The 18607-nt window shown below is 43.4% G+C and overlaps 1 protein-coding gene across 1 annotated transcript in view; it reads right to left on the reverse strand.

The window, feature by feature from the left end:
• Positions 1 to 8358: 8358 nt before the first annotated feature.
• The window catches only part of LOC147465156 (nudix hydrolase 25-like), a 53428-nt gene continuing 43179 nt past the window's right edge, over positions 8359 to 18607 (reverse strand). Inside the window, exons 3-6 of the mRNA XM_086518520.1 lie at positions 10267 to 10359; positions 10036 to 10130; positions 9054 to 9168; positions 8359 to 8970 (exon numbers count right to left, since the gene is read on the reverse strand). Of these exons, the coding sequence (XP_086374646.1) occupies positions 8866 to 8970; positions 9054 to 9168; positions 10036 to 10130; positions 10267 to 10359 (408 nt within the window). The 3' untranslated portion in view covers positions 8359 to 8865. The remainder of the gene's footprint in view (positions 8971 to 9053; positions 9169 to 10035; positions 10131 to 10266; positions 10360 to 18607) is intronic.

The following is an 18607-nucleotide window of genomic DNA, read 5'->3' on the forward strand; positions in this document are numbered from 1 at the left end:
GGAAACTATACTAAAAAGTTTGTTCCATCTTGTTTGCATCCTATGGAAAATGGTGATGCAAGAGAACAGATTGTGACGAGTTTCATTGAAGTATTGTCTGACCCCTTTGTGCGCATGTATTCCTTGCCGATAAAAGATGATGAGCTTCCCAAGTTCTACCCTACCTTGTACCCTAAATATAATGAACTTTTTGATTAGCAAAGGAACATCATGATAGTAGACCACACGGTGCAAAGTAAAGCTCTCTAGGTTGCATGGAAAAATGTCCTCAATGACTTAGAATAGAAGACAATGGTGTCATAATTAAAGGATGAGCTTAACCATTTCAGAGGTATGGTGGCATAGTGGAGGATAAAGATCAGCATGTTGATGAAGTATACAAATGAGTTGCTCCAACTGTCACTTGATTGAGAAGGACCTCACCAACAAAGCCGACTCCGAACCCGAATTCAAAGAGATGGCATAAATAATGTTTGAGGCTCGAATCAAGACCAACCAACAAGATCCAGCTGGTTGGATAAACATGGCCGGCCGAAAGCTCATAAAAGAGCACTTGAATAAATATACATAAAATGTAATATCCTTTTGCAATAGCCTAGCTCGGTTAATCCTTTTCCACCTGTCAACTGCAATAAATAATAAATTATATGGCTTCAATATGTCATAAGTTGGCCAAAGCCAGACTCACCAAAGGGAATAAGACATTGTACTATGCTAACACAAAGGCCTAGAACACGCTAACAGCCTACGAAGTGGAAATGATGAATGAGTGCACGGACCAGTTGGAGCAAGAGGCCATGTATTGACTTATTTAGAAGGTGAATGCTAGCTCTAGTGCTTAAGGAAATACTCAACGTGGGACACTTTAGTCCCCACCCTAGATTGTTAAAAAGACAACACTAAAGAAGGCTCCAGATAAGTGAAAACAGAAGCGCTAACATTAATTCAACATGTAGAATTTTAGAAATATGCCAAACTTCAAAGAAAGGGAAGGAGGAATGCAAAAGGTGGGAATAGGCCTTATACATGCGCTTATACATAGCTGAATATGATATTTACGAGTTGTAATTATTGTGGTAATTGTAAAAATGTATAGTCAATCACAACCCAATCTAGGTACCTATAAATAGGACCCGCTACTTCATTGAGGGGCTATCATTACATGATCTATCTAGAGTCTTGTAATCATTGAGTTGTTTCTCTTTTACTTTCCTTCGTCATCTGAATATATCAGCTCCAGTACTTTGCGTCTAGTATCTGACTTTGTACTTTTAGTTCAATATTTACTTTCCTATGCTTGTCTGAACTCTGAATCTGGTTCTCCATTTGATCTGACATTTAACTATAAATCTCCAACCTAGAATAGCTTTCAACAGTGACTAACTCATTCCAATTTGGTGATCATGATGGAAATGTCAGATCAGATGCAGAATCATATTCGGACTTCAAACAAACATAGGAAGTTAGATGTGAGAACTAAAAGTACAAAGTCAAATATAGTTTGGTATGTCTATGTAGGCACCAACCTTATGGGTGAGGACATCAATAAATTTCTTAAGGGGGGATATCAAATAGAAACATTAGCTAACAATTTCTCTCTGGTCCAAGCACATACATTGATGGAAAATTATATTGTCTATGGGTTGTTGCAATGCCAAGAGGAGTGGTTGCTCCATCAAAAGGAAAAGGGGAGAGTATCGCACCTCAATTTTCACCAAAGCTGCATGAAAAATTCGATCAATTGTGGCACTTCAAGACCATGGTGATGGAGGAAACTTTGTTGAGTTTAGGGGGCCCACAAAATTTTGTAGAAAGGCATGGAGAAGGTGTGGTGATGTGGGGATGGATGAGGTGCATATTTATACAGAGCCAGAGTGCACACATGTTTTGACTTCATAGAGCCTCTTTCAAAGAGATGACCTTGCCTTGCATGAAAACTCTTGTTTTTTTGTAGTTATGTGTGTCTTAGGGCTAGCTAGAATGAAATAATGTTCATTCGTCAAGGGGTGATGGACGAGATTTGTCGAGTTTAGGGTGCCCACAAAATTGCAAGGTAGAAACTCACAAAGAAGATGGTGGGGGGGGGGGGGGTATACAATTGCAAATTTTTACAGAGTCCGAGCGCACATGTCATAACTTCTCATAGCATGTGTCAAAGAGGCAGCCCTACCTTGCTGTCAAACACTTGTTTTTGTATTGTTGTATGTCTTATGACTAAGCCAAAATCAAAATATGTTCATTCTTCAAGGGTGGTTCATAAGCGAGGCAAATATTTTAGATGCATTGTTAAGGCAAAGAACATTTCCCATTTTTGAACTATAGAACTCATTTCCCAACATGCATGGGCCACATCGATCCAAAATTGCATACTTGTTGAGATTTCATGTGGGCATTGCATACTTGTTGATATTTCATGTGGGCATTGACATGCACAACAATAGTTTGAGCAAGCCTTGGAGTCCCTTCGGAGATTTCTTGCTGAGATTTCATATGGGCATTGACATGCACAACAATAGTTTGAGCAAGTCTTGGGGTCCCTTTGGGGAAGCTGTCATTAGTTTTCTATGCATTTATCACTTGCAAGTAGAGCCATGGTTGTGAATCGGGTGCTTATTATGACAACTTTGCATACTATTTCATGTTGGACGTTGCCTCCACGAATTTTGTCTCAACTATGCCACCTGGTGTGCAACTTTCTCTAGGGAGGTCATGATCGCTCTAGAGACGCTCGTCCACAAGTAGCCTAGCCTACCATGATTATGTCGAGTCGTTAGGATGGTGGATTGTGTATATTCATTTTAAAAATCTCATCATCCAAGGCGTTTTGTTTTTATTTTTGGTGGCTTATATTGGGAAGCAATTTTTACGCCATGCATTGTCAATGGTGCAGCCAAGAGATGGTACTATAGACATGGATGGGCCATGGAGGCAGACTTTTCGGTTTACTTTTCATTAATTCTCCTCTATGCACAACTCTTGCATCCTCTAACATGCGACCACTAATGTGTATTTGATTGAATATGCAAAGAGAGGATTTATCAACGACAAAGATGTATCGAGGAGATTGAGAGGTAGCCCTTGATTTGGAATGCTTATGTCAAGGACTAGGATGGCCGTCAATTGGTTGAGAGGGCTCATATAGACAAAGCTAGATGGGATTTAGGTATGCCTTGTCATTGCTTCACTGCCAAAGGCTACATACAAGATTGTTGCAAAGAAAGTAAGACCAGTGGCTATACCTCTACCAGAAGGAAGTGATAGAGTGATTCAAGAGGCTTCACGACTGCCCCTATACTCAAAAATCCAAAGACCATTGGACATAAATTCACTAAGGAGACATTGCAATAACTGAAGATTAGAGAAGATGGTTTCCTCAACGGAGAGGAAATTCAAGTGCTTTCAAGGTATGCTCGAAAAACATGGTAAAGCTTTTGCTTTTGAGCCAAGTGAGACAAGGTACATCGATACTATTGGACAAGAGCATTCAATAACTCATGGAACATGCTATGGACACTTTCTCCATGCACTTAGGCTCCTTGATTCATGCAACGAACTAGCCAGTGTCCAAGTCAATGAGAAATAAGTCTTTCAAGGAGGAGAAGAAGGAAAAGAAGCAAAAGAAGAAATCCACACGGCCTAAATTGACAATAGAGTAGTGTGCGAAGTACTTCAAAGAGGAAAATTGGTATGGCTATGGTGAACAAGGCACATCTTGGCTAAGTGTCCCTAGAAAGAAACAAAGGAAAGAGCTGATGATAAAGCAGAATGTTTCGTAGACTCGCGATGATGTGTCGATGGACATGGAGCCAAAGCAACAACCACCAAGTCCTAGGACACAAGGAAAAGAAATAGAAGGGTAAGCTGGTCCACCCATATTTTGGTTAAGAGCATAGACTATTCAGTTCTTAATGAAAAGTGGATGGAGGAGGAGGACCTAGCAAATTCTCCTCGATTACTAGAGTTGTACCTTGAGGCTTTTATTTAGCATACTCTATTCCTTAAGAATCAATAGGTCAAATCTGGTAACGAGATTATGGATCAAGACGTCCTTGAAAAGATCAATGTGGTTTTGATGTGATCGCTAAATAAGTGACAATGATCATAATTTACATTTGAGATTCTCAACGAAGATGAGAATGACATTTGCTTATTCAATGGCTGGTGTGTTTGTGCAAGTGCTAGATGTATGTGCCTCTGTTTTGTTTTGCAAGCGTAGCCGAGAGAGATTACTCTTCTTTCAAGAGGGGGGTATGTCACAATGGTGATGACATGGCATAACCCTAATAGGTGACTAGGTCTAGTGTAGACCACTGAAGTGGAAAATTCCTAAAACCCAAAGCCTATCATTCACGACTTGGCTGAAGATCCTACAAAAAGCGTAGGGAATCATGGAGTCCTAACGTGTGGAATCCGAACATCAAAAATCTGACATGAAGACAAGGAGAGCACGCCCAGATTCAAGAGCCCTTGTATATGGGCCTAGGATGTAATCTGTCGCAAATCTTGCAGAACAGATTGCAGGGCGAGTCTCCTTGGCTGTTGTACTTTTGTGATCATCAAGCAAGAAAGAAATACCGAAATGGAAGCTAGTGCATCTGGAAGTGGAACTTCGGTGTTTCATGTCAAAACTAGTGCATCTAGAAGAGGAACTCCGGCATTGTTCTCCTTTGTCTCAACAACAGACTTGTGCAAGAATGCTCGTGAGGAAACTTTTCTTGAAGTACCTAGGAAGCTCAACGCCATTCACTTTGAAGCTATTGACTGGAAAGATCGATGATGAACTCTGCTAACACTCTATCAGAACATGCGATGTTGGATTCCAGCTCTGTGTAGACCTTCAAAACTAGGAACAAGTCCATCGCCCTGTCGAAAAGGGAATGCTGTGCTATATATATATATATATATATGTGAGAGAGAGAGAGAGAGAGAGAGAGAGAGAACCTTAGAAGTTGGTACATTCGACCCGTCATTTGGCTATCGGCCAATGAGAGGAGTTGTTGGCGCAGGCTGGTAGGGCAAATTATTCGGGGTGCAGGCGGCCAGGTTTTAGGTGAAGCAAGAAACGGGCCTGTAGGTGCCCCTTTCAATGGTGCTCCATGTAGGCTCAAGTCCATGTCAAAGCAGAGAACGACGGTCATCCAGCTGCACATCAGATACTGCATCAATCTCCTCCCCTCAAGAAACACCGGCCAGGCGCTGAAGAAAGGGGCGTGAGTCCACGTGTAATCCACTTTTTTGCTGGCCGGACGTGACCTCCACGGCCTTCGCGTCCACTCAGTGCAGCTCCCGCCTTTGAACATTACACGCGGCTCCCTCCTCTTCGCTGATCCTCACGGTCGCCTCTCCATGTGCTCAAGACTCTGCCACTACCGACCAGCTGCAAAGCTAGCCGAGCGGAGGCAGGAGGGGACCATGTGCTAAGGCTATCTCAGTGGAGGGGGTTGCCGGCCGGAGATAGGTTGAAGTCGGGCGGCGGGCCAGTGATGGGGCAGCGGGAGCTGACCCAGTGATAAGGCAGGGCGTCCGCGAGAGCGGCTGAGGGGGGACCGTTGGCAATCTGGAGACAGAGAGGGAGCTGGACAACAGGCAAACATGTCACACGGGGGCAAAGGAGCAACGCGAGTGCTAGTGTGAGACGAGCAGGACAGGAGCAGCAGAGAGAGAGAGAGAGAGAGAGAGAGAGAGAGAGAGAGAGAAAGGCTAGGGCGGTACTAGAATCCGTAGTCCAATAATGGGATGGCCCCCTCTTTTCAGACGAGCGACGTCGTATAAAATGTATGCTAAAGCTCCACTTCCGAGACAAGATGCCTTGGGAGATCAAGCGGCTACGAGGCGATTCTGATCTGTATTCTGATTGGTAGTACTTGAGCGAGGGTGCAAATGAGAGCTCTAATTTGTAATCCAAAAAGAGAGACATGCTTTCCAACTTGAGCTCTACACATCTATTCTCCTCTAGTGACTTTTTCCATCTGACCTCGGTTACCCTATCCATCCCAGATCTACTAGACCTTCCAACTTTAAATGTAATATCTTGCACATCGGAGCTCCGTTGGATGAGACATTTAGACCGGCTTCTAGAGCACATCAAACACTACATTTCATGGCACTCACTCACCACTTTGGGCACCTTTACCCGTCATCCCATCTGGACCAATCTTGGAGCCTTTTTTGGCCTCTCTGACGTGCTAAATGTCTTATACGTACTTCTCTTGCAATGATGAATAGGTAGCTCAATCCTCACTGTATTCTGATTGGTAGTACTTGAGCTCAATCCTTGCTGGCGCCTGCGTCTAAGATCTCCCCCCTTGCCTCGTTATAGCTACCCCAAAATTTTACACACAAAAAAAATGTCTCCAGTCGCATGCGATGTCAGAGGCGGCATCATACTCGAGATTCTTTTTGCAAGCAGCACTTCTTCCCACCTAACGTTTACGCAAAGCAGATCCCAAATCGCTGCAGCACCCATGAAACGCGACGGGTCCCTCCTTAAAGGTCCTTAAGCTAGGTGTTTTACCCTAGTGTCACCCAATGTTAGAAAAATCTCAAGGGCATAGCCCTAAGAGTCTAGATAATTATGGCCTCACGTAGTTGAAAGGAAACTAGTGACAAAAGTGTCTTCCCTAGGAGCCTGGGTGCATAGTCCTAGTCATTCTTCTTGTGCACTTTTTTGGTGTATGAGGGGAGCGGCCGAGAGTGCCCAATCCGACTCCTAAGCCAAAAGTGTTAGAAAAAAATTGGGGTACAATGTGTTTTAACCGGCTAATAAAATCTAAGATATTTGAGCTTGCCTTCAAGAAAACCGGCAAATTTACACAAGTGTGACAGGCCTCAGCACTATCTGACACGATTGGATCGACGACGAAGGGTGAAGCACACGATTATCTGGTGGGATGACGTGCGAGAAGTGAGACAAGAAAACAAAATAGACGCTCATCCGTTGGATGTGTCCGAGTTTACTTTTTAGGTTTTATTTTACTTTTCAAAATTTTTGTTTACGCTATATGTTTTTGTTTTCCCCACTTGGACAACCAAATGCATGCGTGCATGTGGTTAAAGCACCAGTCTCACGATGGCGCATGGGTTCAAATCCCATTCCATGCATTCACCACTGACTTTTTTGTTGTCATTTGTCACCCTCAAGATTCCCCCCCTTAAAACCCCTCCATTGATCCCACCGCTCGGGGGTCATTAAAGACCTAGTGCAACTTAGACATGTGGGTGGGGGAAAGGTGCATAAAAAAGTCGAGCGAATTATGGGGGGTGGGGGAAGGATACAGAAAAAAGTCAACGCCAGACGGAGACAAGGAGGTGAGATCTGAATCCAACGCCTTGAGGATGGGAACTAACCACGCATACATGGATGAAGGTTTTCCAAAGATGAACCCTTCCTCCATGGCTAATTGATGATGTCCCAAGTTCATCCTCCCAAGAGGCACTTCGATAGGAAACCACGCAACTTGACTATGTATATACCTAGATGAATCTTGGATAAGTCCATATTCACCATAAAGGGAAATTGCAAGGTATAGGCTCATGGTAATCATCCACAAGACAAAAATAACCATCAGCTCGATCATGTTTAGTTTTGAATAAATGCCACAACATTCCCGCTACCATCATCAATGCCCAACAATGCATGTAGAACTAGGTACCAATATATTCTCCTACACTCACACCACACACATGAACATGCATCAATACAAAGATGTATGTATCAATTTTTCTTCACAATTCTAGAGATGCAAGGCTAACTTAGGGCTATGTGCAGAGCAATTCAAAAGAGATCAATGGAATAGAAAGTGTTCCAAGTGCTAGGGAACCATTAGAGTGTATTGGCATGATGCTAAATATCGTTAAGATTACTTAGCTCTCTGGGGTTGCCCTTCTTGCTATCCCTAAAGGGCAGCAAGCTCCACTTAGGTCTACCCGACACTACAGAAGGTGGTCACCTAATTATTTAAAGTTCTTTATGGCTTTTGCCATTCAATAAAACTAATTTTCAGCACGTGATGTTAAATCACAAAATGAGGGCTCCAAGTACCATTGTCATTAGGAAGATTATGCCATCTGACTAGATGTTAACAGATAGCCCTACTTCACTTTTAAATTCTGCTGCTTAGCATATTCCCCCTTGTAAGATAAGGAATGCAAACATGGTACCCAGGGGGAGTACCATAAAAGAGCCAATTTTCTACATTCTTCATGATCACGAGTAGGGTAGAGGAGCTAGGTATGATACATGCTCCAAGAGGGAAACGTAGCCACCCCCAATTTAGGGACAAAATTTGGAATACTGCTTTCGTGTTACTTGGTGATTTGCTATAAAAGTTTACCATTACTATCTTTAATGCCTCAAGAAGCCTCAAAAATTGAATTTTCTAACATAGAGCATTGGTGTTTTAAAGGTGTACTATTTCACCTTTTCTTGACGGATCTAACACAATTTTCACATCTAAAAAATGACCATATCTGCAAGATCCTCCCAAAATTACATTTTGAACCAACACTGGCTCCTCTGCCCTACAAGACATGCTGGAACAACATAGATTTTCCTCCTAGCATGTTGCACCCAAGCAGATGAATTTACTTGACAGAACAGAACCATGAGCTCCAACACCATGAATGAAGCAGGAAAACGTGGTTGTCCCTTCATAACAGCGAAGACGTGGGTTTGAGTCCCCCCTTTCAAGACAACTTTTGCTTGAGTAAAGAATAGTCGTGGAAGTCACATCATTGGGCTCAGTGACATACAGAGAACTAAGAGGTGAAATTTTCACCTGACTCCAAGGCAGGTGCCTCAAGCTATCTGCGCTTGTCGGTGACACCAGCAAGCATGACAGCTCACATACCACTACAATCAATTAATCAAAGCATTTCTGTTTCAATAGAAATTCCCCCACTATCCCATTTCAAGGTTGGTGCAAAAGCCTCCAAAACTTTTTCGTACACCGGTTTTTTGAAATCGACCGCCTGCCAAGTACAGAAAGTATCACCATCACAATGCTCCAAGATCTGCAGAATATTATGTCTAGCTCAGTTGGCAATAACTGTACCCTTCCAAGAACTTCATTAGCTGAAGCCCACTTCCAATCTGAGAACTCCGCTCTTTCGATCCCATCCGCATTCAGATTTATCTCTTTTTCATCTCCTTTAAACCTGAACAGAAACCTGGACAAAAAGAAGTGCTCTTGAAGGATAAGTTCTGTAAGTACATCAATCAAGGATGATAATAAATCACAATAAATACAAATCAATTATATTAGGAAAACAAGAAGTTTCAATCTCAAGCAATTTCAAGCGGAGAAATCTATTGCCACAATGTGGAATTTCTCTGCGCCCTATGCCAATCCTACAAAAATTACAGGTTCTTAGCCCCAGTGATTGCTGTCGGGTGACTACAGGAGTGTTCCTTCTTTTTCCGTCTTCAAGTCGGTGGATCCAAAATTTGATGCAAATGTCAGAGGTTCAATATCATAGACGTTTCGGCCCGGCGTTGGCTTATGTGGTAATCTTTGCTTCCGGTTTCGGTAATATGATGGGTGCCAAGCCCCTTTCTCTATCTTAAGAAAAAAGAGGGGCATAGAGGGCTACCTTCCACAGCCACATTTCTCAGATTTTGGAGAAAGATTTTAGCTGCTCATCACCACGGTTTCCAGCCTCTACCAACACGGACGCCTAGCAATGGAGTGTTGCTATCACTCCTAGGCTTTTTCCATCCCATGTATTAGCTACATACGACTGACAATTTATGCACAGCATAAGGATGCAAAACAACTCCTTGCTCAAAAGAGCCCCATGATATGATCATTCAATTCCTTGCACTGCAACCTCTACAAGATCATTGAATACAAACTTATGCATGTTCTAAAATTATGTAGCTCTAAGCAGCACACTAGAACAATTGAAGGACCTCCACTTTAAAGCATGCGAAGGTAGCAAGGCCATCATCAAAGACAACAGACTACTTTGAAAATACAGCAGCAACCAATTAAAGATAAAGTTAACATTTTAAGAAACAAAAAAACATCAACCTACCACTTTTGTGCTTGCCCAGTCCATTCTTTGCCCCATATCTGTGAAATCTTTATCCTCACGTCTGGAGGAAAATCATATGTGACCCACTCCGCAATCTAGATTGCATATGCATACTAGAACTCAGAATTAATGACAACCTTTTGCCTTAAATCATAAAGAAAATGCTAACTTGTAAGTAAAGCTGAAAATTGCAGTTACACTCAGAACCATGAATAATAATGAATAATATACCTCACCAATGATCTCAGCTGATGTAACACCAGTTTCTTCCTGAAGCTCTCGCAATGCAGCTGATCGAGGTTCTTCATTTTCATCCACACCTCCCTGACACATACAAACAGTAATACTAGTTACTACACCGAAGCAGTATGAAACAAGGGGAACAAGATGTTGTGCAAACATATAACACACATAGCATAAGGTCAAAACCACCCACTGCTGTCCACTACTTTGCTAACCTTGGAGGCTTCAGTGAAGTTGTCCCCCAGAGAAAGCGGCATCAAACGCTAAATAAAGCAAGTGAACACTTCTTGTCTTGAGACCCTCAAAACGTGTCGATTTTAATGCTCGCGCCTCCTTCCTTGTAATCCTTTTGTTCTTCATTGCAGTAAACTGGCCGTACACATTAGAGCATAAGAGTATGCTGCCCCCTGTGTAGAAAGTAGTAGGCATCCCTCTTCCATACATGCCGGAAATCCCACCTTGGTGGAATCCATAAAGATATCCCCGCATGCCAGATTTGGTGCCAATCGTATGAAGCCCCTCTTATTCAATAATTCCCACATTATTGATAAGTGACATGCCCAGCCAAATAAAGTCACGGGGTTTTATCTAAGGTTGCCCTATGTCACTGCATGTCCTATAAAGGTGACCTTGGGATCACCACTTTAACATAAGTCAGTACCCAGTACCAGCACTCTCAACCTCAGCCTGGCGTTTTCCAGAAGCACATCAGCCCCAAGTAGCAGAGACCCTACCATTTTGAAGCACCTCCGCAGTAGAAGACTTCAGCCCTTATCACCATCAGTTTGCAGATTTAGCCCTAGATCCCTAGCGTTGGCAGTTTTCCGCGAAGCATTGCAGTCAGCCAGCACTTTCGGCATACAGCATCAACACCAGCCATACCAGATCAGCCCATTGCATCGTCTAGTTGTAGATCCCAGACAACATTCCTAGCGTTTTGCATTTTCAACCCTTAGCCTCTCAGATCCCAGCATCAATAGCAAGATCCCATCAGCATCTCAGCAGCTAGGACTATTCTATCAGCATTTGTGCAATCTAAAGCAAATATCTCTAGCGATAAGAGAGGGGGTCCCTTGAATGAAGGTTTAGGATCCCATCCGGTGTTAATCTTCTTTCTCTCTCTATCACTCATAGAACCAACAATCACAATATTTCTCTCTCCTCTCTCTAGTCTATTGCACATCTCTCTCATGAAATAAAAGGAACCTTGAGTACGCACTAAGCACGCATCCTGATTAATCGCCATAAACCACTTTCGTTGCACATTACTCAAGAGCTTTGTCAGTGTAAAATATCATCACTCAAGAAAAAGAACCTAAAGAACCACACAAAAATTCTTTTTTGAGCTTGCATGTAACCCAAGACCACTTGGGCGTGTTGGTCTCTCTAGTATATAATTTTAAAGAGTGGCAGGTAACTCAAAAAAGAAGGGCTTGTCTAGCCTCCCCTCATTCCTCTTCTCCACTAATTGAAAGCGAACCTTGCATATTGCAGCAGGCCAATAGACGTGAGGTGGGAAAAAGCAACCTTGGTGTGGGCACAAGGCCGCTAAGGGGTGCACCCGCAAGAACAAGTTGAGCTTGGGTAAGGAAAAGCCTTCTTGGGCCAAATTGCAAGTACCACAGGAACCCCAAGTACACAAGTATCCCAAGTCCCTCAATACTCAATGTGTGGTCATCACCAAAAGCCGAATGGATACTTTGCATGAAAACGATGAGACTAAAGGTGGACAAGAAGTCCCTGCACCAAGATGGCCATTACTCATCCTCCATCCCCATCTACACCACGGATCAATGTCACGGAAAACCCCCAAAAACCACCTCCAATAACATACGAAACGGTGAAACACCACCCTCTTGGCCTGAAACACGTTTCTGGACCCGAAACATTTCGAACTCAGAGGTGTAGCGCCACGTGGAGTTTCAGAAGGCAAGAAACGTTTTAAGTTTCCGTTTCATTTAGGTGACATTAAAAAAGGTCCTTTGAATTCTTTCAAGCCAGAGGAGCCAAAGGCAAATGAGCTTAATGCAACAGATGTCGGTGATCACTTCGTAGAAGTTGAAGAGGAGATCTCCTCATAGATTCATGCTCTCTACGTTTAGCAACAATTAATTGTTTATTGTTCTGATTAAGCCCTTGTCCTTTGAAATTTTATCTTCATTTTTATAATCTATCAAAATTTGTGTTTTTCTAGTATACCCGTGGTCGTATTTATAACATGGGTAATAGAATACCCTGACTGATGTAGCGTTTCCCCGTTTCAACCCTCTCAAACTTTGTCATTTCTGTTTCCATTTCCACGTTTCCTTTTCCCGCAACTCTGCCACGGATTGAACCTCTGTGAAGGCTTTGAGGAAGTCCGTGATGGAGTTGATGCTATAGCAAGAAGCTCAAAGGGCCCAATTGAAAGAGAGAATGGCTCTAGAGAGCGAACATGAAGATCAGTGCATACCCTGTTGAAGAAAGGCGAGACCTACGCACAAGAGTTTGTTTTTCATGTTCTCTCTTCAAAGAACGATCCATCCAAAGAGGCCGGCGAGTCATCACGTAGATCACGTAGAGACGACGACTCCAACAATCCAGTCATGGAAAGGTTGACTTTCCAAAGTATGATGGTAAGACGGATGCATTTGTAATTTATTCTTGGTTCCATCAATTTAATACTTACTTTGCAATAACAATAAAGTTTTGACAACCACCATGCACTTGTTGGGTGATGCCATTAATTGGTATCAAGCGTGGCAAAAGGCACAATTGGCCACGCACCTTGAGCATGCCGCGGATGGCGAACCACTGTCTTATAGTTGGGATGACTTCCAAGTCAAGCTCAAGGATCGTTTTATGCCACCGCAGTACCTTGAACGGTTAAAAGAGGACTGGAAAACTCACAAGCAAAATGGGACTCCCGTTATGTCTTTTTGCAACCGTATTTTGCGAAGTGGTGTTCAATTGCGCGAGTCGAACAAGGATCGCAAGGAAGGTTTCCTCAATTGGTTTGGACGAGTACATCAAATACAATGTGCAAGTTTTCAGCCCTACAGACTACAATGACCCCGTCACAATCGTTCTCGCATAAGAAATGAAGCACAACAAAGATAAGCCTAAGGAGACAAATTCAAGTACCCCACAGAACCCTCAGAACCAAAAGAACGATAAGAGCAAAGACAAGAATCACGGGACCTCTTCTTCTCAATCTTCCACTACACCTAGAGCACAGAACTCTTCACCTAACAGTGATAATAAAAGAAAGCCTAAAACTCAAGAAAACACTAGGTTGACAACTAATGAAAAATCTGCTCAAGAAATAGTAGGGTTGGTTAAGTCTTGAAGAAAGAACGGAGTATGGAAACGAAGGAAGATGTTTTCAAAGACAGCAAAGGTCACATGAAAAGAGCTCGTCTCAAGAAAGAACCCTCATAAATGAGCAAAGAATTGTGCCCCAAGTTTCTAATGGTCATCCTAAGAATCTCTCCGTAAGTGTTATGGTCATGAGAATGGTCAACGCATCGTGATCTTGTTTGATCACGGCAGCATGCATGATGTGATTAGTGATTCTCTTATGAAGAGTGCATGCTTAGAAGCCATTCCAATGGATCCATTGCAGCCTCGATTTGCTCTTGGTGTGTACTCCTCAATTACGCCTAAAGTACAAATCTCAATTCAAAACATAGCTTTTCGTCGTAAGTTTGTTTTGTCTCCTCTAGCTGGACGTGATATGATTTTCAATATTAAGTGGTTTCGTGAGCTTAATCCACAAGTTAATTAAGAAGAAAGCATGCTCACTCTCTCGATCGAAGGGGCCTCTCCGTGGTTATTCGCAATGAGTGGAGCATTCCGTCTGTGTCATTCATCTCTCTCTCTCTCTCTCTCTCTCTCTCTCTCTCTCTCTCTCTCTCTCTCTCTCAAGTTTTGAAAGGACATCAGTCAAGTAGCATCTCTCAGAACATTGTTAAACACGAACCATTCAATGCATAATAAGGAACTTCTCTCTGTCTTTCATTCTCTAAAGCATGAGAAGCATTTTTTATGTGGCAGAGAAATTGGAATCAGTATTGGTCATCAAGCCCTCAAGTGGCTCCATTCCTTGCCAAGGTAGGGCCAATACGTACGTATGGATCCTTTTTGTAACATACGTACGTTCTTTACGAATCCGTACATACAAAAAGGGCGTTTTAGCAAACCTAAAATGCGAAACGGCTGAAACATTTCACCCTACAGGTGAAACACCTAAAAAAAAAAGTTCTCCTTAAAGAATTTTACCATTAAAAAGTTAATTATTTATTTTGTATATAATATTATAAGGTTAACATAGAATGTCTCTATACTTAACTACTATTCTTGGTCCTTTTCTTCCTCGCTCGCTCTCATTCGTGCACACATCACATGCACTCATGTATACACTTGTCATATAGAGGGTAATTGGTGAACAAAACAAGAGCCTTTCTTGTATCTCTGATCTCCCCTCCAAAGTTACCAGGGAACGCTTGTGCATGGCTATGGAACGCCGGATTGGCGTTCCGGAAGGCGGGGATGGCATGGAACGTTCTGGAACGGAAAGGCGTTCCAACAGACACTGGCAAACCGCAACAGACCGGCACGGACGGACCGGTGGCCGAATCGTTGAATTCAGGCCGACGGACTCATTTCCGGCCAAAAGTAAAAAACGCGCAGAATTTTTGGACTTTTTTTTTTCGAAAGTGGGCAAAGGCCTATATAATGCTACCCCCCTTACCCCTTCCCCTCACAACTTACAAGTGAATGCATCATTGCATTGTTCTAACTTCTAGCCTCTTACCTATCAAGCTCTAGCCTCTTGAGGCTCACCGCTCTACCCTCTCTCCCTCCCTCTCTCTTCCTCTCCCAATGCTCAAGCCTCTCTCTCGCTCTCTCTCTCTCTCTCTCTCTCAAAGCTCAAGCCTACATGACGGCATGACGCAGATTTGCCATTGAAGATTCAAGAAGCTCTAATTGCTCAAGTCTCTTCATCTCTCTCTCTCTCTCTCTCTCTCTCTCTCTCTCTCTCTCTCTCTCTCTCTCAAGCTCTCTCTCCCTCCCTCTCTCCCGGGCCCCCCTCTCTCTCGCATTGTAACATTTAATGGCCTAGTAACTTGTGTGTAGCGGAAAATAGCATGAACATAGTGAGCATTTCATTAAAATAGATTCCTAATGAGAATAACAAGAGTGCTTGGGTGGAGAGAGCAACAAAAAGCATAACACCTAGTTAGATAGCATGAACAATGCTTCAAAAGAGAGAGCAATTAAGCAATTGACAACAGTTGAGGACCGGATTTGCATGGAGCCGGTCCCCCCTCCAAAAGGCTTTGTATTATGGTTTCTCCCATCAAGAGCGAAATTTTACAATACAATTCTTTGTGTTCCTTCAATACTAGCTAGTGCAATAAAGATGGAAACTTCAAGCACTAAGCAAAACACTTATCAAACACAACATCAATTCCCTCACGGTCTCAGACCCAAGACCTCACACACCTTCGAAGATGGTGAGAGCTAGCGGGGCATTAGATTGAGAGGAAGAAGTAGTCGTCTTACGAGAAAGATGTACATCTCCACACAATCACTCATAGTAGCATAGCTTAGCTTAGTACTTAGCATGGTAGAGGAGATGAGCATGCATTGAAGCTTGGCTCTTGGTTGGATTTGCATCACAAAGCCAAGAGTTGTTGGTGTAGGCCTCCCTTCTCACAAGCTTGGAGTAGGTGATAAGCCTTCTATTAAAGCTTGAGAAGAGAAAGAGAGTCTACACATGAGCTTGTGTGAATGTGTGTGGATAATTCCCTTTGAAAAATCAGCCCCCTCTCTCTCTTGGTCGACCCCTCTTGCTATTTGCTCTTGCTAGCACCTCATTGGACCTCCTCAAGCTTAGCCAATACGATTTCAGGAGTATAAGTGATAGTCTTCTAACATGTATCCCCCTTTCCCCTTTTGTGAGAGCTTTAGGTAATTAATTGATTCAACTAAACTCTCATTGGACCACTTTGCCTCCTAGCCAATAGGAATCAGGCAAGCCATTGGGCTGCTGAATGCTCATTGGACCCCTTGGGAGACTATCCAATAGTCTTCAAGAGAGCTTAATTCTTATTGGTTCTTTTCTTAAGTGTTTTTAAATTAATTAAACTAGATTTACTCTAGCCTAATTTTCATTGGTCCACCTCCATGGCCATCCAATAGGATTTCAGTACACCTTGTGGGCATCTATCTGGATTCTGGCCTAGGGAGCTGACATGTGTCCCTCTTTCCCCTTGTGTACAAATGAAGCTTGTGAGTGTGTGTGGGTGTTTCTCTCTCATCCCCTACTTCTTGGGCTCGCGCCCTCCAATGTAGGGACTTGTGAAGACATTTGTACACACACAAAGCATCCAAATTTCCTAAGCTTTGACCTTTGGACACAACCTTTGAATTTTGGAAACCTTAGCATTTTGGAAGTCTTAATGGGCTAAACCTTAGGGTCTTTTAAGCCCATTGTTACACATTGCTCTTTTGCAGATGGCCCCTCCCTTTGGATCCCTATTTTGCCTCCTTTGGATCCCTACTATGGCCGGTCTGCTAGCTTAACGAATATTCTAGCTTTTTCTCCCCTAGCACTTCCCCATATTAAATGATCAATTTAACATGAGAAAATCATTTTGGAGAATTGAATATTGATTATTATGACACGCATCATCCATGGCTTCTTCTTCTCGTACAGCCCCCTCCGTTCATGCGGGCAACACTCAAGCAGCGAAGGAATGGTCGTAGTGGGGTGAAGTGACCTCGGAGGGCACCTTGTTGACTGCGGGAGGTTCTCGTGCATGGGCATGCAAGTTATGCTCTTACACGCGGAAAGGGGAGCATGACAAAGTGAGGGCACACTTTCTTCGAGTGTCCGGACATGAGGTAAGATTTTGCACCAACATAAGCGTCGAGAAGAGGAAGGAGCTTGAGGAAAAGGATCGGTAATTCAATCATAAATTTAAGCCCGCACGCAAAGGTATCGACCCAAAGACCCTCTCTTCTTCTTCTTCTACCCGGTGCCGGTGGATCATCGGGTCCGATTCGTCACAAAAGGACCCTTGCCACCTCTTGGGACCCAAAGAAGAAGGAAGAGGTGGATGCCGCCGTGGCCCGATTCTTCTATCACAACCATATCCCGTTTGTCACGGCGAGGTATGCTTTATCGATCTTCTCTCTCATTTCTTCTGTTATTGTCGTTTCTGCCACTATGATCTCTTAAGTTTAAATTACCATACTGACCTCTTCTATGTGTGATCGAAATAGATCGGAGTATTGGAAAGTTATGGTGCAGTGGGGACAGGAAAGTACGGCACCAGCTATGTGCCGCCATCTGCAGAGGCTCTCCGAACCACTTTGCTCGATCGAGAGAGGGCAATCGTGGAGCAAGCAACACTCAATATTCAACGGCTTTGGGCAAAACATGGCGTTTCCCTCATTGTCGACGGTTGGAGCGATAAAAGGAAGAGATCTATCCATAGCCTCGTCGCATACTCGAGTGGAGAGATGTACTTTGTGCACTCTCATGATGCCACCGAGAGTGGCAAGTCTGCCAATGTCCTCTCTGCAGAGTGGACAGCAGCCATAGAAACGATCGATGAGCAACACGTGGTGGCCTTTGTCACAGATGGGGAGACATCAAACAAGGCAACAACAGCTATTGTTGAGAAACACTATCCGCATGTGACAGTGTGCTTTTGCATGGCACACTGCAACCTTCTATAAAACATTGGCAAGCTAGAATGGATCGCTTTAGTTATTGGTGATGCAGTGAAGATTGTTACTTTCATCAACAATCACAACTTGGTTAGGAGCGACTACCTCAAGAGGTCGGGCGGCAAAGTGCTTCTAAAGTATTCAAATACCCGCTTCGCATTCAACTTTCTTCTTGTGCGCAAGATGTCTCAATGTCAAAATGCGGTCCGACGGGTCATTATCAATGATGAGTTTACCACCTCCCCCTATGCAAAGACAGCTGCAGGGATTTTGTGCAAGGAGAAGGCACAGGATCTTGAGTTCTGGAAGGAGCTCAAGAGTCTAGACGCACAGGTACAACCAGTGGTTCATTTGCTTCGAGTTTTAGATGGCATAGACCCTTGCATTGACAAGGTTTATGAGGCGATGAACCGCATGATCGAGCAGCTTGCACAGCTTGAGCCGAAAGCAGAGCGATTTGAGGAGATCCATGCGCTTTGCAGCTCGAGGTGGAATTCATATGCCTCTCCTTTACACGGGGGAGCCTACATGGTGGATCCAGAGTTCCAAGGTGTAGGGCAAGAGACAAATAGAGAACTTAGAAGTCATGGACCAATTTACAAAGATC

The sequence above is a fragment of the Adiantum capillus-veneris genome, chromosome 1, assembly GCF_014529385.1.
Source record: "Adiantum capillus-veneris isolate H3 chromosome 1, ASM1452938v2, whole genome shotgun sequence".
In the NCBI taxonomy this organism is placed as follows: domain Eukaryota; kingdom Viridiplantae; phylum Streptophyta; class Polypodiopsida; order Polypodiales; family Pteridaceae; genus Adiantum; species Adiantum capillus-veneris.